The 26,016-nt window shown below is 39.6% G+C and overlaps 1 protein-coding gene across 3 annotated transcripts in view; it reads right to left on the bottom strand.

The window, feature by feature from the left end:
* Window positions 1–26,016, bottom strand: part of acsl6 (acyl-CoA synthetase long chain family member 6) — a 37,355-nt gene that overhangs the window by 6,076 nt on the left and 5,263 nt on the right. For all 3 annotated transcript variants that reach the window (XM_085175334.1, XM_085175332.1, XM_085175333.1), the window contains exons 2-16: window positions 17,545–17,765; window positions 16,171–16,285; window positions 14,524–14,588; window positions 12,024–12,125; window positions 11,768–11,867; window positions 10,977–11,155; window positions 10,220–10,252; window positions 8,356–8,407; window positions 6,731–6,804; window positions 6,448–6,525; window positions 3,736–3,870; window positions 3,203–3,337; window positions 2,388–2,483; window positions 2,131–2,203; window positions 545–633 (exon numbers count right to left, since the gene is read on the bottom strand). In XM_085175334.1, coding sequence (XP_085031460.1) covers window positions 545–633; window positions 2,131–2,203; window positions 2,388–2,483; window positions 3,203–3,337; window positions 3,736–3,870; window positions 6,448–6,525; window positions 6,731–6,804; window positions 8,356–8,407; window positions 10,220–10,252; window positions 10,977–11,155; window positions 11,768–11,867; window positions 12,024–12,125; window positions 14,524–14,588; window positions 16,171–16,285; window positions 17,545–17,748 — 1,530 coding nt within the window. In that variant the 5' untranslated portion in view covers window positions 17,749–17,765. The remainder of the gene's footprint in view (window positions 1–544; window positions 634–2,130; window positions 2,204–2,387; window positions 2,484–3,202; window positions 3,338–3,735; window positions 3,871–6,447; window positions 6,526–6,730; window positions 6,805–8,355; window positions 8,408–10,219; window positions 10,253–10,976; window positions 11,156–11,767; window positions 11,868–12,023; window positions 12,126–14,523; window positions 14,589–16,170; window positions 16,286–17,544; window positions 17,766–26,016) is intronic.

Raw genomic sequence — 26,016 nt, 5'->3', positions numbered from 1 at the left:
TACTGCTTTTGTTTGTTTTGACAAAATTTAGGGAATGATACTGGTGCATGGGGATTCTAGATATTAGATTATATTGCATTTGCATCCAAACATGAAGTCATTGGACCTTAGGCCTTACCTCTACATTTCACATCTATCTTTCTTTCAAGCTGACCCCAAAATGTGTTTTCTATCTTTAAATAAAGTAATGTGAAGAGAAAGTGAATGAGCTGCCTAGTTAGTTATAATAAACTATAGTATAATTTTATAATAAGTAATAATAAGCTAATGGTGTTTATCTTCAGTTATTTACAAATCAGTACCTACTATCCATTATCGCCTACTATATAATGCTTGTGTAGTCAAAGTAAGTTTCTGTCACGCCCCCCCTTATGTGATTTTTATTGCACTACAAACGTCTTAAAGTACGTTTAAAAAGAACAAAGAAGAGAAAGTGAATATATCAAAAATACAATACTATTTCCTTAAAAGTAAATGCTGCTTTTAAGTTAGGTTCGTGCTCTCTAAGTGCATCTTGTGTTTCTGTTGAAATCGCTTTGCTTACCTCTCCCTCTCCCTTGGAGGCAAAGTAGTTCTTCTCGGGTACATCCACCAGTTTAATGAGGTTGCATGGCAGCGGAGCCCCAACGTGGCCTGTTGGTCAGTACAAGAAGAAACATTAGAAACACAACAACTCGATTTCCTTCCTCACTTTCCACTGTTGAACAAAAAGGAGGACTACAAATTGATAAAATGCTCAACACTGAGCATCAATTCTATGTGAGGAGGAAAGGTGGTTTAATTAACGATATTTTTACTGACTAATTAAATCTAAAGGAAAACTAGTCGTCATCATTTGGGACAGCGTTACAGATATCTGTGAATTATCAGAAGTGAACAGCAGGGGGTGATGCTTGACTGTATTATGAAGCTCTGTCTCACACTGTCTCACAATAGGTTGACACTTAAGAGTACATTTGTTTGCTTCAGACCTTCGTTTATGCAATACAATCAATTCAAAAAATATGTGGCCATAAACACAGGGAAAGCTTTTACTTTTCAAAAAGAAGGTTTTGAGTTGATTACTTTAAGATAATGTAATAATAATAATATGAGCCTATTTTTCTGTGCTTCATGTTCAGTTCTTTAGCTGTAATAACATTTTAAATTTAGTATAATTTAGATTTATTTGAGCAGTTTTAACATCATTTTAAATAATATTAGTCTTTTTCTTTGACTTTTGTGTTACCCTTTATGTTTGTTAGCAAATCCACCCACCGATCCAGACGCGCACCCCTGCATAACACCTGCCCATGGCTTCAGGCATTCATGCACATGTGCTTTTTTTCCGCCTTCTTTTTCTATTGTTAACTTGTCACTTTTGTTGTTTTTACAGTCTTGTTGTTGTTCTGCATTTGTGTTGTACTGTTAAAAGGGAACAGTGTATATTTTTTTTCTATGTATGAAAAACATCCAATTACTTTTGAACTAGGAAAGGAAAATGAGTAATTAAAATGAAAATCAGCACTTTATTTCACTTCAACTGTCTCTTAACTGCGTGCAGCAAATATATTTCTCTCTCAGAGAAAGATCCACATTATACTGACTTAGACAGCCAATCAGAACAGAGCTTCACGCATATATGAATGCATAGAGGTTACTTGGAAAATACCTGCAATGCCTGGCTGTTGAAAATAACACAGCCACAATACACCCAATCTGGAGGGTAAAAACGGGTCTTTATAGCAGATATTGGTCTTTTATTTGAGCTTGTTGTTGTTGGAAATCACCTAAACTGGCAGTGTTAACTATTGCAATATGACCTAACAGCTATTTCCTCCCTGTCTTGCTCACAATTCCAGACTTTTTTTTAAACAGTACTCTCCTTAGTCGTTTCTTCCTCAGCCTCCCACACACTCTCAGCCTATGCTTTTTTTTTTCCACCTGGGTGCAAAACAGATACTCCTTGAGGGTCTATGCCATCACATCAGCTCAAAACTGCACGTCACTCATTAAAATCATAACCCATTTTTAACACTTTAAGACCTTTGAACTGAGTCACGTAAACAGGTTCAGTGCTTCAAAGACAGATAAGGATACATCTGTCTTGTGATCTGTCTTCTACATGCTTGCACAATCACTGTCACCTACCTGAGGTCCAGTCTCCAGGTGTGGTGAAGGTGCAGCCAGCTGTGCACTCTGTCTGGCCATATGCCTCATACACCTGCACGCAGACACACGTGATGTTGAAGCAAATGTAGATGTTAGCTTGTGAATCAAAATCTGTAAAATTACTGACAGCAAAAAACTTGACAGTTGTAAAGTTATGGTTAGGGTTAAGGGTTTAGACGTACTCTCATATCACAGGGGCTTGTTAGAGAAATAAAGGCGCACTTAATGGGTCTCACCTGACATCCTAGAGCTGCTCTGAGAAATCCCAGGACAGTGGGTGAGGTAGGAGCTGCTCCTGTTATAATCATCCTCAGCCTTCCTCCCAAGCTAGCCTGCAGAAACACATTGTAAATACATTATTTTCTGTTTTAAAAATAAACCACAAAGCTTCACGGCACCAGTCCGGATGTTGTCACATTCTGACCTTCACACATGACGTGCGAACAATGTGAGGACAAGAAGTCGGGACATTGTACAAAGTTAGCCTTACTCACATGTGCCACTTTGGACTTTTTACTTTTAGATTCACAGGAGTGTTACGTGCACACCTCAATAAACTGAGATTAAATCACCAGTGGGCTGGTAGGACAAAGACTGTTTGATTGCGTGCATGGCCAATAAAATGCAAACACAATCTCACCAACACAGTCCTGAAGAAGCAGATTAGTTGAGATTTTAAGAGATTTTAATCAAGGATGGTTAGAATAAGTAGTAACAATAAGGGGAATGACTGACATTCAAGGTAAGTTGCATAACTATCACAAATACCAAGAGGCTTAAACGCAACAATGAAGTACGTCTGGGTGTAAAAGTCCTTCACTGCTACTTGTCCTGTTAACCTACTTGTTTATGATAGTTATGCAACTGTTTTTTTCTCTTTAAAAACACACAGGAACATATGTATAAATGTAACTTTGATATCAAAATGGATCATAATTCATTTTTTCACAACCACGCTTAGCATATATAATATGATGTGACATGGCTATAAGAACAGCTGTAGAGTCTGTCCATAGTAGCACAGTGCTTAGGGGCTGGAAACACCGTTTACCTGAATCTTACTGAAGAAGATTTTGTCCCAGACGCTGTCACTACGAATGATCCCGCTGCTGACTTCAGCACCTTTTCTCTTGGCAGCAAAGTTGAGCAACCAACGCTTTAACGGGGTGTTTGCCTGGCTGAAAATCTGGTAACAAAGCGAAAACACACATTTCTTAGTTGACGACAGCCCTGTCTCAGCTGATATAGCGGTTAAAACACGTCCAGCTATTTATGTAGATAATTAGCAAAATGATCTGCTAGCAAGAAACACCAACAAATAGCCACCATTCACATCATTGCCCCCTAATGGCTCTCTTTGAAATTTAGAGGTTCTAGGGTTGAACAGACTTGATTTAATGGTATATGCTGGAGAGTTAGAGGAAACTACATTCACATTTAAACTGTAATTTGCCATTTTAGGTGTTTGTTTTCCTGTTACAGGACCAAACATTTTTTGTAATTCTAAGTGGAATGGACAGGTTGCTTCAGTCAGAACTAACAACAGCTTCAAACAAAAGCAGTCTTGGTATCTGTTCATCTCACCTTGTCATACATGCGATTGAGCAGTCGAGGCACCACGGGGAAAATGGTCGGCCGCAGGGCCTTCATGTCGTCTGGGAGGAGACGGATGTCGCCCTGATAGAACCCAATCCGTCCTCCGTGACAGTACACCACAGACTGCAGACAGACATATATAACACAACTGAGCAATGAACACTCCTAACTTTCTGATATCATTGCAGACAAAATACCAGCACTGAAAGTGGAGCCTTTAATCATGAAATATTAAAAATAAAGTCACATTATTACCAATAAATAATGTTGGCAAACACTCATAAGGGAGGTTTCTATAACATTTAATACCTCAATCGCCTAACTGTAATACAGATGATAAAAGAAGCATCACTAATAGGTAAATTCTGATAAAAAAAATAAATAAATACTGGCCCTTGAGGGACACGCGTGTGAAATACTGGCTGCACCAGTCATCATACTTGTCGGAAGGCTTGTTTTTCCCACAGTCGCAACTCATTTAATGTCATTTAGCAAAAAGAGGAACTTCATAGCTTGCACGTTTATTTCGGTAGTTGTCATGCACATGATCTTGCTCTCATTATGTCAGAACCTGCTCAAACAAAGGTCTACACACGTTGTATGATAAATATAATGTAGTAAAGACTTTAGTCGTGGAAGACTTTCATTTAGCTGAGTAAAAACACTAGTACAGGGTATTAAAAAAATGCAAAATGGCTCCAAGGCATGTTCAGGCAACACCTCTGCAGAGGTCTTATCAGATAAATGTGTCTGAAGTATTAATGAAAAAGTGGTTTGTTGGGGGGAAAAATAGCACCCATGACTCACTTATGATTAGTCAGTGCTTACACAGCATCTTACAGTTATAGTTGGTCCAAGTGGAGTTTTATCTTTTTTTCTGGCAGCTGCTCAAGGTGAGTGAAATAGAAGAGAGTGTCACGTGTGACGTCATCGTTCCAGTAACTATGAGTCCAGACTGGACGAGGCGTGGAGAGATGATGGGCAGCCTTGTTTTGTTTTGTTTTGTTTCAAGTGGCTTTAAACAACCCGACTTAATTTATTGTTATGTAACACTACAATCTGTATTAGTGCAGGTATGACTCCTTTGTGTTACCTCTAATAATTATAGTTAGCAGCAGAGAAAGTGAGTCATTACGCAGTGAGGATTTACTTTTGGGTTCCAGAACTGCGTCCCATAGAAATACACAAAGTGTTTGAAAGAGAATTACTAAATGCTCAAGTTCATTTCGCAGTTCTTGTTCTCATGCGGCTACACCACCGCATGCTTCTTTCTAGATCATATGCAGATTGTGACACTTCCACAAAATGACTATCAACTCAGCGCGCCTCCTTTTGTTGTCAAACTGAAAAAAAAGGGCACCACAAGTGGCTGCTTTCCGGTTTCTAAAGCCATCTAAGGACATGCAAAACACGGGGACCGCCTTGTGTTCTCTCTTTGACTGAGACTTCGCCAGCATCAGATATAGAGCTGTGTGTTTGTGTTTGTCTGCGACTGTTGAACTTGAGCTCTATTTTGTGATCCGGTGTATTTGCTCTCTGGGAAGATTAGGTGGTTTCCTGTGTCTGAGTCTCACGCTGTCTACAAACGTGCTGCTAGCAGCAGCTTACCAGACAGGTTCAACCTGATGCAGCCTAACCGCTCACACCCATGTGTAACACAAAAATGATCTAAGTTGAATCTACACATTTATTGCCCAACTTAATTTAGATTTGATCACCTTTTAATATTTGCTGTTAGGCTAGAAGATGAATCCAGAGTTACTAATGAGCAGCAGCAAAAGCACACACTCAGAGCTTATTAGTAAAGGGCCACAAATTACTGCCACTTTACCTCACTGAGGTCTACACTGTAACTGCTCTCTTCACTGTCAGCTTTTAGTTAAGGCCTGAAATAACATCTGGCATATAACTGAAAGAGATGGCATAGAGAGCATAAAGGAAGCTATAGAGCTTCTTGTAAGTAACATGTAAATAAACACCTAATTTAAAAAACACTCCTCATTTCTTGGCAGGAACATGCCCAGGGTTTCTTGTGGGAGATGTACCTATGAAAACCTCTAGACAGAGAAAGCATCCCAGTGGAAGGATGGGCGGAAAGGTAACTGTACAAAGACTGTGACTAAAAATGAAACTCAGTTTTTTCCACAGGCAGGAGACAGTGGGCTCTTTGTAAAGCTTACTGCAATATCCTACAGTGTTGCCAGTCCTAATATTCCACAGAAACTTATTTTGAAAGTCTGCTCACCTGTGGGGCAAAGGAGAAATACTATCAGTGACCTGCAGGCTGCAGGGAACCGCTACTTTTATAGTAAATCAGCTGTTCGGCGCATACAGATGTTGTCTTTGAGTAACCTAAACTGATTACTGATTATCAAACCTTTTACAAATATTAATGAAGATTGTCATCTGTGTGTGTGTGTGTGTGTGTTTCACTGGGCTAGGAAATGATGCAACGTGCCTTCACTTGCCATAAAGTCCAGGAATGCCAATTTTTTTTGTAGAGATGGAAAGCAAAACTGATGACAGGGAAGGAAAAGTTGGGGTGGTTTCTTTCTCCCTTTTTTCCAATCCTACAGTAATTAGTGCCCACCTTCAGTGTCATACTTCTTACAAAAAGTTCCTTCCTCCTCCCCCACAAACATCCTTCAGCTCATTACTATCCCATTAGTGTGATTGCAGATGACAGTTCGGCACATTTACCTCAATAAGTCTCTCAAACATGTGAGCCAGTGGCAGGAAGGAAATGAGGCAGTCGTCTTGGTTGGGGAAAATTACTTTCTGCAGGACACACAAGAGGCACAGTCAAATGAGTTAAAGATGCTATTTTGACACAGCAACTCGGATTTTCAAGAATTTGTGTGGACGAGAAAATGAACACGTTGCAACCAGGCTAATAAATCACTGAGCAAAAGACCATAAACGACTGGGAGATAGGTGTGAAACATTTCCTGAGCATAGGTTCAGAGAGGAGAGGGTGACTTACATCTGTTACTTTAAGGAAGCCTGAGAAATCAGCTACCACGTTTCCATGGGTGAGCATGACTCCTTTTGGGTTTCCTGTGTGAACAGAAGGAAAAAAACCCATAATGAAATTGCCCAACAGATTTCACAACACATTTCCTCACTAGGAGCACACAGTCATCCAAGTGAACACCAAAGGAATTTGGCTTGGAAAAACAGACCTGGTTCAGCAGAATTTTATTTATGACTTGGAAGCCAGAAACGAGTCGTGTTAACACAGCATCTTATACATTAGGTTATTAAACAGAATCCAGCATTATGAATATTGCAAAAACACATGCCAGTCTGCAAACTGCATGGTTTATTTCTAAAGCATATAGAAATAATTACATCACAGTTTCAACCTCAACTTCTCCTATTTTTGTCCTCCTCTCTTGGCATTTCCTAACAAACACTGAAAAAACAGTACTCTCTGTTACTGTAATGCCCTCTTAATCTTATTCTCATTCCCAGTCCTTAATTCATGATTTTAAACAGAGTGGTTATTAGAAACTATGGTTCCTCTTTCTGAGATGTCAGCTGACTCAAACAGCTGTAAGCAATCTTGTAAGCTCAGTGTAGACTAGATGTCGCAACAGCGCGGGAGGGAATTCTCAAGAAACGGAGAGTGATGTGAGGAAAACGAATCCTCTGCTGGAGTGCCTGCATGTGTTTGTCATTACCGCCAGCAGGAGGCAGGATTTTCAACAGTGGATGCGGGAGCTGCAACTTGCAATCTGACACTAGTGGGTCCTCACATGACCCGGTTTTTGTTCCCTCCTACTGTTGGTTTAAGTGGTCAATGGTGCTGTGGGGTGAAGCTTCTGAAAACAGAGCATTGTGGCCTAAGCCATGACATTTATGTAATGAAGGAGGTTGGGGAGGGGAACGGGTTAATGATTCTCTCACTACTGGATTATTGTGCTGCAGTGAAGAACCTGGGTTTACAGTAAATGATACAGTTCAAAGTAAAGTAAATAGAAATTGCACAACACGAGTTACAATAAACTGCACTGTGGACTGACTTTTTAATAACTTACCAGCATCATGTCTCCTGTGCACCTTTATCTTTAAGGCTTTGAAAACTTCACTGCTTTAATAATTTTAGCGCTTAAAGTGTTTAAACAATACTCTGTGAAAGCATATGTTAAACATCTAAAGTTAGTTAGTTTAGGCATTTTGAAAGGCCAACACTGTTTTATTTTTATTATTCGCGTGGCTTATAAGCAGCACCGAGCACTGTGAGTGCTTTTAATGTAAGCATTCTTGATCCCAGTTGGAACTGTCACACTCATATTCACCACAGGCAGTGGCACATGCTTTGCACTCAGAAAGCTCTTAGAAAACACAAGACTTGTGGTTTATGTGTGATAAACCTCCCTGCTATAGAATAAGTCCAAACAGATGAACCTTGTTTGTTTGTTTGTTTTCTAACAGGAAATGTTTGAAAAAGCGCTACCTGTGACCTGCTGCTGGAGTCACTGGCCAACACAGTTTGATGAGAATACAAATCCTATGTACTTCTTACTCAATAATGGGGTATTTTTATATCACAAACTGCAAATGTGACACATATGATATTTCTATAACATCAGAAACATTTACTACCTGTGGTTCCACTGGTGAAACACACAATAGACAAGTCATCTGGGGATGGTGGCTGTGAAGAAAAAAACAACAACAACACAACACTGTCAGATGACATGCAGGTTGTCATGAGATCAACTTCTACCTCTTGCAGCTTCCTCAACAGCAAGCTGAACCAATGCATGTGAGTCTAGAAAACAAACATTTCCATATGTTAATCCTTTTTTTTGTTTGGGTGGGGGGGCTTTTTTGCCTTTGTGCACCCGGTAATTGCCCTCAGGGTGGATTTGTAGCCAGGCACCCAGCCCTTTACGGCATCTGTTTTGCATGCTCGACCCAGTTGTGCCCTCACTCTCTCTAATTTTGAACAAAAGGCAAAAACTAGCTTGACTGGTCAATACCTGTTAGCCAGAGGGCTGGTGCTTGCGTGTCAGTGTTCAAATTTTTACCTGTCAACACTAAGTAGATGAAAAGCTGTCAGAGCTGTTATGATACATACACAGACACAGCCAACAAAAATAGGTTGCTGTCTTCTTGTGTTCATATGTGAACATAACCCGTTATTAGACAAATCACCCGACAGACTTAAGTGCAGTTAATCCAAAGGAGATCATGCGATATTTTGTACTAAAAACAGGCATGAACTTCACTTGTAATCAAAATAAGACATCCTGCAACCATTTTAGCCTCAGTTATGTGTAAGTTACATAAATGGAGATGCTTGAGCAATGCAGAAGGTGATTTAAAATAATTCACGTTGTTTGGAAGTTCTTTTCACTGCAGGTTTTTAGTCAGCTTTGGCAGAGGCTAGTGAGCTGCCATCTTTGTTGTTTTGATTGGGAAAAGTGTTAATTTGGCATAATGTTTGTACATTTAAGAATACTGGCTAACTATGACTTTGATAAAAATATTCACCATGCTCACCAAGGCCTTGGGAAGTGAACTGGACTGATACGGCCATAGCGCGCAATCATCATGTGATGCTCGCCAAGCTTTACAAAAGTTGAAGGAGCTCGGAAAGAAAAGCGTCTGGACTTCTTTAAGTTGCTTGAAGACGTTTCACCTCTCATCTGAGAAGCTTCTTCAGTTCTAAGGTCAAATGGTGGAGAGTCCCAGATTTAAGCCCTGTGGGGTCCTCTACCTAATCACATGAGCCAAGGTGTGAAAACGGGTGTAGGTCACAATCAGCCAAGGTTTCGGATGAACTCACTATGCAACCTAGTCCCACCCTATCATGTGAGTTCCTGAGGTCAGAAGGCCCAGGATGTGAGTGGGCGTTAAGGCGTCTGGAAAGGGATCTCAAAACTGGATTATAGATGGCAGACAGTTGGTGTTGTAAACCACCGCCTCTGAGGTCCTTTAGATGCAGATGGACCGCCGAATCTTGTCCCGTCGAGGTGGCTTTATAGGCACAACATAGAAGATCCACCTCAACGTGACCTTTGTCCTGCATATAAAGGACAAAGGTCACGCCTTTGAGGACACCAATGTTCACATTTTGGACAGAGAAGATAGATGGTTTCAAAGAGGAGTGAAAGAAGCCATCTATGTCCACTGTGAACAACCACCTTTAAACACAGCGGGGGGACACTCTCATTGGGCTTAAATCTGGGACTCTCCACCATTTGACCTTAGAACTGAAGAAGCTTCTCGGATGAGAGGTGAAACATCTTCAAGCAACTTACAGAGGTTTTTACAGAAGATGCTTTTCTTTCCAAGCCCCTTAGACAATGATGACCTGGATGACTGAGAACCTTCACAGACACAAGCTTTACCAAACCAAACTCAGAATTTGACCCATTTGGTCCACTAACAAACTTTACTAGCATGCCTAAAACCAGTTGTTTTGAAACCATTTTAGAAGTTTTGAAATAATTGTACTTACTATAGGCTTTCTGTAGTGATCTCGACCCAGGGCCTGTAAAGAAACAATGTGAAAGCAACTTTAAATCACTGTATAATGCTCTTAAACATTATAGCTTTATTGTGATTCCTATAATATGGACTAATGTCTTCTGAGTTCTGTTGAGGATTTTTCTAAATCCAGGTTGCTACACTGTAAAAGAGCCTGCAACGGTTACCACAATTAGGCTATAAGCCCCAAGCATTTGCAGCTGTGCATGGCTGAGAAGAAGGAAGTAATAATCAATGTGGGTCATACTGGTATCAGGTCATTTAAAACGTTAGGTCATAGCTGTCAACACTTATGCATTTCTATATGCTTTGTTGCTGAGTTTGTGATTGATATCATCAGCAAACTCATTCACCCTTTTCATTTCTTGTCACGCATCTAGCAAACCAGATCTGCTGGATGAGGACAACACAAAACAAAGTTATGCGTGCTCTACATGAGACTGAGAAAGAGATTACATTTTCAGAGACTGCGCTAACCTTCTGCAGCTCACGTACTGCATATATTGCATGATTTATCACTTTGACAAAGCAAGGAATACAGCATATATGTTAAAATCCTCTTTGCTGTACAGGATCTGTTTAACATTTTGTTTTATTACAAGCTAATGACACCAAGACTATATATATATATATATATATATATAATAGATTAGCACTCCTCAGCCTAAATACTTGACATACATATGGTGTGCCGTGTCACAGGCATACCAGAGTCCTACATGTCTTACCTCCACTTCTTTAATGGCCTGCACATGGACGCCGCAGCCCTTGCCTTGCTCCACGAGGTCAGAGTCAAAGGCGTCCATCAGGATGACTCTTCGCAGGCCGGGAGTCTCCTTCCGCTCCACATTCTCTAAAAGCACCCGAGCTTTGTCCATTTTGTCACAGATGACTGTGGAGATGTCAGCTGAAATGAAACAAGCACACAAGAGCACACGCTCCCTTGTGTGAACATCATCAAAGTAAGAAATAAAAAGGAACACAAACAAATGTGGAGTTGGAAATCAGTTGGAATTTGGTCACATCTTGAATTTACAAGGGTTTAAAGTAAAAATAATTAATTAATTATTATTATTATTATTAGTTAATCTAACTAGTTAATCTAGTTAAATCTTGAATACACATGTTATTTTTAAAGTTATGATGATTTTACTGTTCCAATATATTATTTTCTTTTCCCATGCACTAGCTTTTACACCACATGAAATTCCTATCATCTGTTCCTTTGCAACAGAATTACTTATTGTTACAATTACCAAATGTTTTAATGACACATTAGCTTAAATCCAGGAAGTAGCACTGTGTACGAATGTGACAAAGATGCAGTCAGCCACCAGTGAGGGGAGCTCTACGACTCACACTGATACGAGTTCCTGTTTAAAAAATCCACACACACATGTTCTAATATGTCTCACAATGCCCCATAATTATTAGCCTGCAGACTGACAGCTGTTAAATTTACATTTCCTACTCAAAGCTTGTGAAGTCATTACAGTCTTTGTCATGTTTGTGTTCTTACCAGTGTTTATGATGAACCTTATAGCATCTTGGCCGAGCGTGTCATAAAGGGGAACCACCACCATCGAATATGTGTAGCAAGCCAGCTCCGAGATGATCCACTACAGTCAAACAGAACAAAAATACAAATAAATGAATACAATCTGAGGTCGGACTTTATCCTGCACTTGAAAACCTCAATAACTTTAAGTTCATATACTTAAAATTAGGGCTACACGCAGATTAGACAAAGATTGAGCAAAAAGAGTGCCAGTTACCTCGGGTCTGTTCTGAGCGAACACCCCTATGAACTGATTCGGATTGGGCTGGCATCCCTGGTGCAGAAGGCCCGAGCCCAGATGCTCTGCCCGGGCTGTCACCTATTCAATCGAAGAAAAAAAAAAGTGAGAACTGATTGGACCAAGTGGAACAAAACCATACAAATCCTGAGCTAATCTCGCAAGTGAAGAAAAACCTTTGCTCAGCTTCTGGTAGTATTGTGCAATTTAGCTAAATAAACTGACCTCTAATTTTGGAAAAAAGGGAAACCCAACCTTGTGTTAGTCATCCTTCTTTAGTTTGAGAGATTTTAGAAACACACTTTGATTTGAAAGCAATATTCTGCTGTGTATATTGATGATTCACATTCTACAAATTACCATAATTGTGAAAGACATCACAGAAAATGGGATTAATACAGCTGTGGAAACTTGCATAATAACACACTTGATTTCATGTTTCAGCAAAGGTCTAAGGCAAACCTTATTTTCCATCCTAGAAAAAAAAAAATTCACAGTGCTTTTTAAGTCTCTCAATGAGTCTGTAAGACAAGTCCAGATTTGCCTGGCTGACTTCCTGGAAATTGGAGTGAATGACAAAAAAAAAGAAAAAAAAAATTCCACCCTCTTTTCTCTTGTAAAATACGATGATGTCACAGATAAACAGGGTGTTGTATATCTCATGCGTACTGTAGATTTTGACATCGCTTTTAACAGAAAATTCCCTCCAGCTACCAGCATTACTTCAGTGACTTTCCAAGAGAGTGTCAGTTTGTCTCTTGTGCTCACAGATTTGTTGGAACCTGAAACTGCTCTACTGGATGATGGGAAGTTTTCAGTTATTCTGCTTTTAATAACTATTTCCACATGTCTCGCCAACTGTGCTGCAATCACTGGCATATCCAAGACATGCACACACACACACATAGAAGTGCAGAAGGCGGTGGAAGTGTAATTATTATATACAAACCAGTGCTCATACATGGCCCTGAAGATCCAGCTGAAATCAGCCAGTATAATACAACTGACCAAGACTTTGTAGTTAATATATTCCCTTTTCCCCCCAGTCAGTTGGTTGCTTTTATATTTATAAGAAATAATATCATACCCTTGTATAGCTATCTTAATCTATCTTGGTCCACAGTCATCACTGAGTCATGACATGAGTGATTATATCTCCTGCTCTTGGAACTATCACGTGGGACGGGAGACTGAAATTTTATAATATACAGGACTGGCTGTAGAAAAACATCTCTACTGCTTACATAAACATGGAATAAATAGAGGAATGTAATTTTTCTTTTATTGTTTATGAAAGAAATTAATGAGTAGGATAAAAACTGATTAACTGGTAACCTTGTATCTAAATTTACTGGCAAAAAAACAAAGATCCAAAACACAACTCCCAGTCGTATTCTTCTTTGTTACTGTCATGACTAAGTGGGACAAAAATAGTTTAGTTATATAATTTTTCATATATATATATATATATATATATTAAAGCTGTGTATCCGGTTAGCAAGCAATCAGAGTATAAGAAGTCAATAAGTGACGTGCTGCTTTTGAAGTGGTGAGCTATTTCACATCGGTGGCCAATCACACCTTACACCCCTGCCAATAATGTACTCTGCATTTCAGGTCTTCCGAATATAATCATACTTGTATTTTTAGATTGTTTCTGTGTGTCTACATTAAGTATGTGAATTGAAACCTCACCTCCAGGGACAAAGTCTTTAGCTGTGTTGAAGAGTAATATTCTTATTCAGCAACTTATACGAACAACAATAGCACCTCTGCACAGTAGCTTGCAGCTTTCGTGTGTGCTGTGCAGATTTTGCAGGATGGAAGGTGAACAGCAGTTATAGAGTCAGTCTGCTCTAGCAGGATAGCATCAGTCCTTTCTCTTAACGTCTTAGCCAACTTAGGGTGGCAGACATGATAGTGATCTGATCTGAAAAATGCCAGTTAACATCAGACAAAGTAAGTCATAGTGTGGGATCTATTCTTGGACTTAAAGCAGTACTTGCCTATAGCACATATAAAGTAGAAGTGTTGTTTAGCCCAGTCATTATCTATATATAGCAAGGTTTGCAGACTGCAGTTATTTAGTAGCGCTCTTGATGGTACCAAATTTGGTTTCAAGGCAGAGTGGGTGTTACAGAGTCTCTGCAGTGCAAATGCTGCAAACGTCATCTGACTGTAGTCTTACACTGGCACATGACAGACTAGTCTGCACAGTTTATTCTGTAGTCAATCAACTGCCATTACAAAGACTGTAATGATTATGTTTGGCATCAGAAGTGTGAGATACAGAAAATCATGCTTGAGCAGCTATAATGTATGAAATAGTTCGTGTAAATGTTGCTTTATCAAAAGTCTGGAAGCATTTTGTAGCACAAGGATTTGGTACTTTTCCCCTTTGACGGGTCACCCTGTTTTATTCTCCTCCCAGCTGTTGTTGTTACAGGGAAAAAAAACATGTCCCCTGAATGGCACGAACCTCCTTATAGGACATCCATTTGTAAGGTTGGTTGGGGAGTCGTGAGCCTAAGCAAGGTCCATCACCTGTTGGACGCAGAAAGGAGACAAAAAAATGATTAACTTATGTGACTGGACATAAACATTGTAAAGGTTTTTAAATCTAATAGTAATTCAAACACCTCAGGCTCACACCAAGGTGAAAATAACCCTTTCTTATGCAGAAATAATTTCGAGCACAGGCATTCTGTAGACATAGATATATACATGAAAACTTGATGATTTTTAAGTTTTGTTTTTTGCTTTTTTTCTCTTGTTATTTCAGTTATATTTGCATGTTCGAAATAAAATTGATCTAAGTCTCTAATCTCTGAAATAGTTGTGAAATACACAGACTGCTTGACTATCACTGCCTTAGACAAACTGACTAAAACCATTCATTTCTACTTCAGACCAACTGATGTCATTTTCTTGTGGCTGTACGATCTGGCCAATTATCGAAGAGCCCACTCTGACAAGTGTGGGGCAGGTGTGGTTTGAGCAATATCTCTGCATTGTGAGTCACTCAATTATGTGTCTTAAACTTGCTGGCCATGAGCCCTGACACTGTTACCGTTAGCAACGCTAGCCATCACCTTGGCAACCACAAGATTCATTTTATTTCCAGTAGCAGAGAAACACTATGATTGGAGGTTTTACAATCAGACCACTGCATTGTCACACCGTGCTGTGTGTATCACACCTCTGTGTGTTCGCATGTGTGGGAAATTTTTTACTGCAAGTCTGGCAGCTTAAAAACGGTTTGAGTTCAGATCAGATAACTGTATTTCCGTTCTTACATTTATAGCCTGCTTTATGTTGTACTGTAGTATGCTACAGATGTTTATTTCATCAGGGTCTCTGGAAAGCTAAAACCCCAAACCAGGTTTTGTATATTGGGCAAATGGAAATCTAATATTGTAATAAGATTAGATAATTTAAAATTATGTTGTAATCAATGTGAAAACAGTGCCAAAACAAAACATCTATTTCATTGTGAGAGCTGTAAGAGCTCATTGCTCTGCTTTGAGGTTTTAAATTTTCATTAACGTTTTACAGTGTTGACAGTGTTTAGTTTTATTATTATTTTTGTTTAGAGTAACACAATACTAACAACACATAAATAAGGAGACTTTTTGGGCAGTGTGAAAATCTGAGATTATGACAGCCTATGTTATACACTCTAAAATGTATATGGACATATTCTTCATAGTCTTTTTAAAGAGTCTTTGGGTATTTGAAAGACACTTTACAAATTGTATAGGATTAGTAAATACAAGTACAGACAGAAAGAGATGAATTACACTAATATGGCTACATGTCAGTTTTACAAGTGGTATTTAGTGAGATTACATGTTTTAACCACATCTATCATCTGCATTACTTGTTATTAAACCTGTGGTTTATAAAATATACATGAGAACATGAATGAAAAAAATGAGAAAAGCTGAGCAACTCTAGAGGAACAGAGGCTACACTGAAGTCTGAAGCACTTTGAGTGGTCATTAAGAGTACAAAACCTTTATGTAAAGGCCAATCTGCAAGTGCCAGTCCAGTAATGTGGAAAGTTGGCATGCTCCAGCTCTCTCCAGCTTTGTGTATAAATGTTTCCACTTCACATCCTACCCACCAGATATATGCAGTCCTCTCTGGAAAACCTCATACATGGTCTTGGCGTCATCATGGTAATGAGTCAGCAGCTTGGAGGGGTCACCCATCATAGACCTGCGACCCCCATCTTCATGCTGATGCACAGAGAAAGAGCGACAGACAAAGAAAACAGTGCAACACCATCAGTCATTTCTATGGCTTTTTCTTCCCTCTAAATTCTGAGGGTATAAGATCTAATTTTTCTCCCTTGTAAAAACACTGTCAAATAGATACCCGAGCGTGGAGGAGTTTAGGAAGAAATTTGTCTAACTTTTCCTCTAAGAGATAATCCATCTCTTTTGTCAGCTAACAAATGCCTATAGAAATATGTGAGCTGCTAAGCTTCCTCTGTGTTTAGACTGCAGACACATTCTGGATGACTAGAGCTCATTCCCATAAAGAAAACAATAGTAGATGCAAATTCCACTTTGTAAATGAGTCATTTAGCCTGAAAGGACTGAACAGATTAGGCAGCCAGGACTCAAGACACACTGTACACTACATGCTTGTACTGTGGCTTGTGTCACGTATAGATATATGTATATGCATATGAAAAACAAGCCTCTCGAGGTTTCACATTACACTACAACATGATGCTGCCGGGTAAGGCTGGTATTCGGAGGCCTGTGGTGCAAAGTATGAGTGAAAAACCAAGTGTTTGGTTTCACTGGTATGGTGGTTAGTTTAAACCAGTAAAAGGGTTTAAACTAAGGGCATAATTTCCCCATAGCGCTTCAGTATTAACTGAAAGTCAAGTAGAAGTAGAATTTGTTGGTTGCTCTGTCTTTTAGATCTCTATTTCCCAAATACAGGAAGTTGCGTAGTGTATGCTTGTGAAGGACTGTGTTTCAATCAAAACAATAAAAACCACACATCTGCTAAAAGCTACAGTACGAGAGTTTTTGGCATATTATGGAAACTGTTACAGTAACAAGGCATGAAAGGCTACTTTCGATGTTTGATTTTGCTTACATTTGTACTACTGTGGTTTCCAATACTGCCTGTTATTAGAAAAGAAGAGGAGGAGATCAGAAGGCCATCTGTCGTAACGAGCTTCAGATGCTTAGAATAACCTGACAGGTATAAGCTAGGGCAAAGAAAACTAAAATACCAGCCTTTATTGTTAGACATAAAGCCTAGTGTTGTCACTGGCTGCTAACAATTGAAGGTGACCTACATGAGTGCATTAAAACAAAACAAAAGAAAATCCACAGAGACCCCATTTTACTGTGAAGGACTAGACTAACATGAAAAATATCTACTACTTGTGCCTGAATGTCCAAACATGTCTATGTTACTGAAAGCATTTGGGAATGCAAAACTTAACGCTTTTATGGATCTGTGAATATCTCACCGGCACTTCCTCAGACTGGTGCAGAAGGCTGCAGGGGGGTTTGATGGGACGGGGTCTGGTGGCTAACCAGTACGCCAGCACAGCTGTCAGAGCGCCGATGCCCACAAGCGTGGAGGTCGGCAGGGAGCGGAAGAACTGACCGAGCTCGTCCATCTCCGGTATCCTCAGGCCACTCATCATCTCCTGGGCCTGCATCTTCTCCATCAGGGTGGAACTCAGCTCTGCAGAAGGGACAAGGCAGTCTTTTACTAATGATTTCTTACAACGCCTTTCAAACCATTATTCATCTTTCTTAAACACTACTTGCTAAGGAGGAGGGTAAATCAATATTTTACTCTATGTTTGGTGGGATCGATTCCCCTGGAATCAAAAGTAATTTAAATCTATTTAGCTGAAATTATGATGTATACTTACCTACAAATCCTTGCTGGTCAATACATTAAGTAATAATTAAAGAAAAATAAGTATGAAGAAATAATTATATTGTAAGTAGTAGCGTAATAGTGTGTAACTTCTGGTATTTCACAGGAAAGGTATAATTATACTGTAACTTTAAGTCGTGTTTCACTTCCTGGAAGCATTTGCAGTTAAATATAATTACATGAAATTTTAGGTAAAACACAATGAGATTGCCTGTAATCCTAGAGGAATCATATATTATTATATGAGCCATATAATGAAGTGCTACTTATTGTTTTGTTTATATGACAAATCAACAATCCTTGAAGCTGGATCAGGTGTTCTAGTGAAGGTTTATACGAACTTAGTGGCTTTACTACTACTGCTGATAAATAACACATATTCTGACACTACATAAATCGTATTTTTTAATGGATTGCATTCTAAATCTCACTAATAAATGAAAAACTTCTTCTTGTTTCATCCATCAATATCAGATTTGACAGGTGTATTGCTTTCAGATAATCACATTTTTGGGCACTAATCCTTGTTGCTTGCCTGAATTTACCCATAAATCAGTGAAAAAGGCAAACAATACACTAACATGACCTCATATTTCTGTCTCAAGTCTCTTTCTTCTGCGTCCTCATAATGACGTCAGCAGTTAGCGCTGCTTATAGATAAATCGCCACTGACTGCAGTATCTACTTGTTACATATACTAATATGTGCAAGCCTATTCTTTAGTTTTTTTTTTTAAACCAAGGGATGGCACTTATGCTTTTTTTTTTTCTTTGCATGTGAGGGAAACCCACATGTGCACTTTCCACACAGAATGTCTGCGCTTCAAGGAAAAAAGGAAGAAGGGTTAAAGCAGACAAAACCACTGTCTGGTAGCTGTTAGTAGTCTGCAGCAATAAGCATAAAAATTAAAGACGTGTAAAATACTTAATCTTTCACTTCCACAGTCAAGCTGTGAAGCTAAATCTGAATTTTTTAAAAAAAAATTTGGTTTGTTTCTTCTTATTCTTCGTCTTCTCCATGTCTCTATGGTCTTTTTAGAACATTAAAAGTATACTCTCGGGCTTGTCGGGTTTGTTAATGAATCTCTATATAATATCTATTCAGTTACCTAAAACCAAACAGGAGTATTTATTTTTCAGATTAAATAAAGGTCTTGTGAATCACAGCTTCTCAAACACGCATGAAGCTATACAAATTTTATTGAGTGCTAGTTCTAGACTTTTTCATATTTCACATAACAGTTCACATTTCATGCCACTGAAAAGAAAGCCTTGCTCAGGATGTGATCATGTAAGCTCTTTAACAACTTCACATGTGAACCATGTGAAGTTGTTGTCTCAGTCTTCATCCTAAGATGAAGACTGAGACATTTAAAACACAACTAGAAAATTAATCCCTCCCACTAATTTCTCAGACTTGTTTCCATCACTTTATGACAGGTTTTTGTGGCTATACGTGGGCATATTTGACCTTGCTACTCCTTCACCGAAGCGAAATGACCTGAAACACTTAATTTATACTCAAAAGCTGGTGTTTGAGGGGTCTCACCCCCACATTTCTCATTTTTACTGTAAAAGAAGGCCAGGAGAGATTATCTATACTGATGACTAGAAAGGACAGCGGTTAAACTGTAGTGGAATAGTTGCACAGTCATACACACACACACACACACATATCAAGAAATACATAATTTATCCAAGGGGGCGGCTGGCTGTAGTGCTGAGTGGGGAGGGGGTTTCCTTCCCTCCCCTGGGACATGAGTCAGAGACAGCACCATCTAATCTAATGAACTGTCGGGGCAGTGTCACAATTCACAGCCAATCAGACACTTCCTGTCTCCTCTCACTGTCTGTCTATCTCTCACTCTCATGCATGTCTCTCTCCCGACATGCATGCACAGACAAACACCAACAGACAATGAAGCTGGTAAGTATAAATACATCAGGTCGTGGGAACGCTGACTTCCTCATTCACCTGTCATTTTAGAGCGGAACCACTATTCTGTGCACTAAACTACTAAAGTGAGGCGGAATCACATGAACCCACATGATGCTTTAAAAACTTTCCAAAAATTAGCTGAGTTTAGAAGACATAAAATAACTACCGTCTTTTTCTATTTATCCAAATTAGTAAAACTACAAAGGGAGAAAAGTAAATAATGGGCTTATTGTATCTGGCCACATGATCCTGACACTATCCCCTGAATAGCCTGACTTGAGAGTGCATTTTAAAAACCTCGTCTACACTGGAGGGTACACAGTCCAGATTATGAAGCAATTAATTTTTTTTAAATCTATTTCTGCAAATTTAAACGTAAGAAAAAAAATGTGTGAATCAGCCAAATATCCATCCAGTGTTTGCATAATGCACATTTCCATTGGGTTGCTAAATTCCCATCAAAGAGATATCATCTATAGGTGTTGCACCCGATGAGTCACGCTGGCTGCAATCATTTCAAAAGGCTGATGACAGAAAACAAAACTGATAGTCAAAATTTCATTATTATGATGAAAAAGTAACACCTAATACCCGTTGTGAGTCTCCTCAACTGACAGTGTGTAAGTGTAAAATAGTCTTCAGCTGCTTAAAGCTTGATTAGCCTGGAAGATAGAGAAACGGGTGCTGCGTGTGTTAACGTAAAGAAACATGTGCACTGCTTGCTGCACTCATAAGTTTCTCTTACGAAGCTTAAATTCAAAATGCACCTCATCCAGGGTCATGCATGCAGCTACTCAAAGTTTAAATTATATACTTTACTGTCACAAAGTCATCACAAACTCAACCTTTTTAGTCTTGCTATATATGAATACATGCTCACAGATATTATTACAACCCCATAACCACACTTTCACCCTACAGTATCATTTTTCAGTTGATACAACCGCAAAAACACACCGACACCCTGATGCTAACAGCAGTCAGTTGCTACAGTCATTTGTAAAGCCCCACTGACATATGACAGCACGTTAAGATACAGTAAGCTGGTACTCATCACTTCCTCTGCTTTAATTCAGGCCTATTGCGCAATGTCTTCATCTCTTCTGACACTGCCATCCCATTTTTATTTTTATTTTTTTAGCTTGAGTCCTCTAAATTGAGTCCAGTTTCTGCTCACACAGAAACTATCACCTGTAAGTGAGAAACCGCAGCATCCCTCTCGTGTCTGAAAACAGTACCGGCCCTGTAATAACGCAGTTGTCCGTAGTTCTCCTTTTTCTGCCGCACTTCTCAGATATTTTCTCTCTTTCTGTTGGCCTTTTTTTAAAATCTGAAGTGTTCCAGTAACAATGAGGGGGAATTAAAGCGGCTCAACTATCGGGAAAAGTTTAGCACAATAAGTAAAAGCTGCCACTTCATAATGGCTCTAAATCACACTGCACTGATTGCTCGCATTTGTGTGGATACTAAAGCAGTTAGATTGTCAGAGCTAATTCTATAATTAAATGTCCAGAGCCACTGAGCTGCCTGTTGTGTGCAGCTGGATTCAGTAAGACTGGATCTTAGTGAAGACGGTAAAAGTTGATTGAGAAATCAAGACAGACAGAAGATTCTAAAAGTTAAAAATCATTAGATATGGAGGTAAAATTCTAAAACAAATACTTACATGTCAAAAAGAAAGAAGGTTTTTCTTTATGTTTGGGTAAAGATTAACCATTAGGGGAATATATTTTGGGAAATACTCTTATTTATCTTCTTCCTAAGAACTACATGTGCACACTGACACCATTCATATCTGTTAAGCATTACTCTGAGCTTCACTGGGGGGTGGGAAACAGACAGAAAAATGAAACTTGTGTCTGCCAGCACCTCTAAATCACAAAGTACAGAGCCAAACATTTCATTATGAAAAAGTCTGATTTCTTTCTTCTGTAATTTAAATGAAGGCTGGAAGTTTCAAGCTGGTCCAAATCTGGTTGAAATTTAATGAATGTTAAACAACATCTGGGGGGCTGAGATGTGTCTGTTGTGTCTTGTTGGCAGATTTTGAAACCAAAGTCCAGAAGACCTCCGTAAACATTTATAGACCGCCAAGGCAGTAATTAGATCAAACTGTGGCTGTATCACGAATGAATTGTTTTGTGTCCTGTGACTAATGTGGCTTGGCTGCAGCGAAGAGTCGCAGTGGATTGGTGGAGCGGCGTTTCCAAAGAGAGGCAGCGGAGGGGGAACAGCTTTCGACCTGCTCTAAATATAGACAGACTTCATAACCCACTGACACCACTGTGCAGCTAGCTGGAATAAAGGAGGCAGAAAAGAGAGAGTGGCTGGTTATAAAAGCATCACTGTGCAGATGTCGTCTTCTTCGGTCTCAGCTAACTGCAGGTTTCCCCAACTTTTTAAACAGTATATTTGCATAATGACTGAAACTAGCACCAGTGATGAATAGGGATGGGTACCGGTATCCGGTGCCATGATGACACCGGTTCTGACATAAACGGTAGTAACCAGACCGAAAAGCAGCGCACATTTCGGTGCTTTATTTCGGTGCTTTATTTCGGTACTTTTTTTTCCTGAGATGTCACACACTTTGAAATCTAGCCAATCATTTTACGTTTCCGGATAGTAGGCGGGCCCAGGTACGTACGTTCTTTTAGAGCAGAGCTACAGATTAAAAATGCCCAAGGCGAAGGGGTCAAAAGTCTGGCTGTACTTCACAGCAAAATATGCAAACTCAGCAGCCTGCAACAAATGCTTTAAGGTGATACTGTGATGCTGTCAAAGGAGGTAACACCTCAAATCCGATGAAACACCTGCCGACGCATAGCGGTTTTTTTTTTAAAGCCAAAAAATGCGCCGTATTTGATAGCTTGCTGCGAGACCTCACACCGAGCACATCTACTGCGGGTGTGGTGCCTGTTATCGGACCCGGAGTTAGCAACATCCCCCAAAAATCCGAAGAGTAGAGTCCTGGCCCCTAGCCCTGCCAGTGTAGCAGAAATGATGACGGATGATGATGGCAGCAGCAGCCGTTCTTCTCTGCGTGAGTAGCTTAATGTTGTTCGTGTGTAATTTACGTTGAGTAGGCTAACCACGTTATTACATTAATGCATGTAAGGTGAACTAGCAAACATCGTCGTAGTTACATGCGGCTGTCTTCTTGTTTGATGGCAGATACTCCCTTCACCCTGGCTAAAAAGGCTGAAATGACCAAAGAAAAAGTGGAAAACAGTTAAACATGAGAGGTTTTTGGACAGAGTTTGTGTTTTTTCCATTGTTTAAGCACTGCTTCCTGCCAAGAGTGATACCATACATGCCCTATAGCTGCAGAAAAGGCTAACATTGTTATCTTTTTACAAAAAAACAGCTGAACATGAGAGGTTTTTGGACAAAGTTTGTGTTCTTGATTCTTTAAGCACCGGTTTGAGCACCGTTTAAGCACCGGCACCATTTCAAAAGTACCGGTTTGGCACCGGTATCGGATAAAACCTAAACGATACCCATCCCTAGTGATGAATAATGGGCTGTGAGTTGAGTTTCTTGATCATTAATATGCAAATTGCCATGACCACTGATAAGCAATCACAGCCTTGTAAGATGGCGAAAGAAATACCCTTAGGCCTACTCTGCGATTCAGAGATGGTCTTTTCCCTTTCATTTAAAAGCCCTCCTTGATTCCCTGCTCAAACCAGCGTTCCTCCCTGTCCAGGATGTGTACATCGTCATCATTGAAAGAGTGCTCACTGGCCTGTAGGTGTAGCCCGAGATCGAAGTAGTCACTTGGAAGAGCGAAGAAACGCTTCTTCCACTAAAGAACGCTACGTCCAGATGAACAGAATCAACTTTTTGGGATCAGTGATGCAGAAATACAGATGCACAGATACGCACCGTCTCAATCTGGAGACAATAAAGAAGACTAGACAGAACTGGGAACACTGAGAGTGGATGAATATTACTAAAAATACGACTTCACAAATCTAAAATTAACATTCTCTATCAGATTTCTTTTTACTCTTCTACACATCAGATCTAAAGTCTCGAGTTACAGGCTAGTTGACGCTTAAAGAGGTGCAGTTCCATCTTAGTCCACTTAAACTAGAAGGCGCTTAAAGATTATCAAGGTTATTTTGTCTGGTGCAGGTTTAAAAATACTGTTAATAGCAAGATGAGTCAAGCAAGGATTTGAAAACAAGAAGGGTAGGCTACATCTGCAAATAATCCACATCTGCTTATCATTTACGGACACCCACTGTTGGCATCTGTTTACTGAGGCCACTCATGCAGACTTTAAGCAAAGCAACGGATGCTTTAGTACACACATGTTTTCATGCCACGTCATCTTCTCCTCAAATAGCCCAACAGTTGCAGGTGACTCACAACCTGCCGGATATCTAATTGGCCTCAAGCAAAGATGCAAACATTTAATTGGCCATTGTTATTTCTTACTTTATTATATGCTGCTCTCTTCTGTATATTCCAATGACATCTTTAGAGCTGAAACCTGTCCTACAAAAACTTTATTTGTAAGTTTTCATGACAATATCGGATAATTAAAAGTGATACCAGACTACAGAGCAACAGAAAAGGTTTGAGAGGCAGCAAGAGGTCTAACAAGTCCTTATACAATAAACTTGGGCAGCCAATCATTCAGGAGACTCCTTCAGTACATGCTGTCTTCTTCAGTTTTTATCCAGATAACAAGCAGCATCCTTCACTCAAGATGAATTATTGGTACACTTTTCCAAATGGTGGAAGAGAAGCACTCTTCTGACAGCTACAAGCTCCAGAAGCATTTAATCTTAGTAGCAAAATTACATTTTAAAAGAATTTTTCGTAGTTAAGATCAGGCTGTGCACTTTGGTTTGCATGATACTTTTATATAAAGGGTCAAGTCTTCGCTATAGGATGTCCTGTGGTAACCTCAATCAAACACCAAACCACCTGCTCCCTACACACTTATACACATATAGATACACAAATAAACACATCCCCATACAAGCCATTAAGTTCATCCCTGCTGCCTCCTACAAAGAGTGTTGCTTCAGCTGTCGTGACAGGAGAACAGCAGGTCAGCAGAGACCCCATCAGCAACAGCAGTGACCTTCAGCATCAGCATATGAACTCAAAGGCCTCTCTGTTTAATTTGTACAATGGCAAACACATTGCACGCTCAAAAACCCAAGGAAGTAAATGCAACAGAGTTGCATTTACAGCTCAGGCTGCTTGTCAAGCATTGTCATTTGAACCTTACAGTTAGCAGGTTGCAAAAACCTTCATTCTCCTGAGCCACTGCAAGGGAAGTCTGTGGACAGATGTCTGTAATAAAATAGTGATAAGGGTTTATTGCAACTGAGATGCTGTAAAGCTGTGGCTGAGCTTTCAACAGTCGTGGAGATAGCGTAGCTGTTTCTGAGTTTTATAATCAGGTAATACTGTATAACAAAAAGCTGAGCAAAGTGTCCCACTGCTGTAAATGGTTGCAGAGCTTATGATATACATGTGCCTTCTATTTTCTCTGGTTTTCTCAGCATTTTGTTGATGACCTCTTGGGATTTTCCATATGAAACAGATTCAATAACCATCAAGTGACCATATGTCATTTTTAAAACACAGGACTTCAGATCTGTACCAGTGATCGACCCTGCAATCTGACCTAAAGTGAGAAAGTGAGGCAAGCGCCCTAATTCATGAGGTAAAACAGATTGAATAGAGAGTGTGAAAAAATATGCTTGGAGGAAAAAGAAAACGAGTAGACATGAGCAGACATACACTTGGCTGCAAGCCTGACAGATGTGCACAGTCAGAGAACTGAAAGAAGATAACACTGACTGCAACGTATCTGTTACAAAACGTCTAGTGCACATGCTGCGTGTGAACAGCTGGGTTACAAAAATAAACGTTGCAATTTTTCATACATATGCACTACACGGAATTACACGGAGCAAAGGGGATTCGCAACTGCAGCCTCCCTCGCATAGTTTCTTTAAAGAGTTCCCTTAAATAGAGACGGAAAACAGAAATGCGAAGGAGTTCTGCTGCTTTATTTAACCAGTTAGATTAGTGAAATTGCATGAAACGTTGGCTCCTTATCGTACCACCTCAGCCCCAGAGG

This window comes from Neolamprologus multifasciatus, chromosome 10, assembly GCF_963576455.1.
Source record: "Neolamprologus multifasciatus chromosome 10, fNeoMul1.2, whole genome shotgun sequence".
Taxonomy (NCBI): domain Eukaryota; kingdom Metazoa; phylum Chordata; class Actinopteri; order Cichliformes; family Cichlidae; genus Neolamprologus; species Neolamprologus multifasciatus.
The sequence above is the reverse complement of the archived record's forward strand: the minus strand, read 5'-3'. Positions and strand labels throughout refer to the sequence as shown.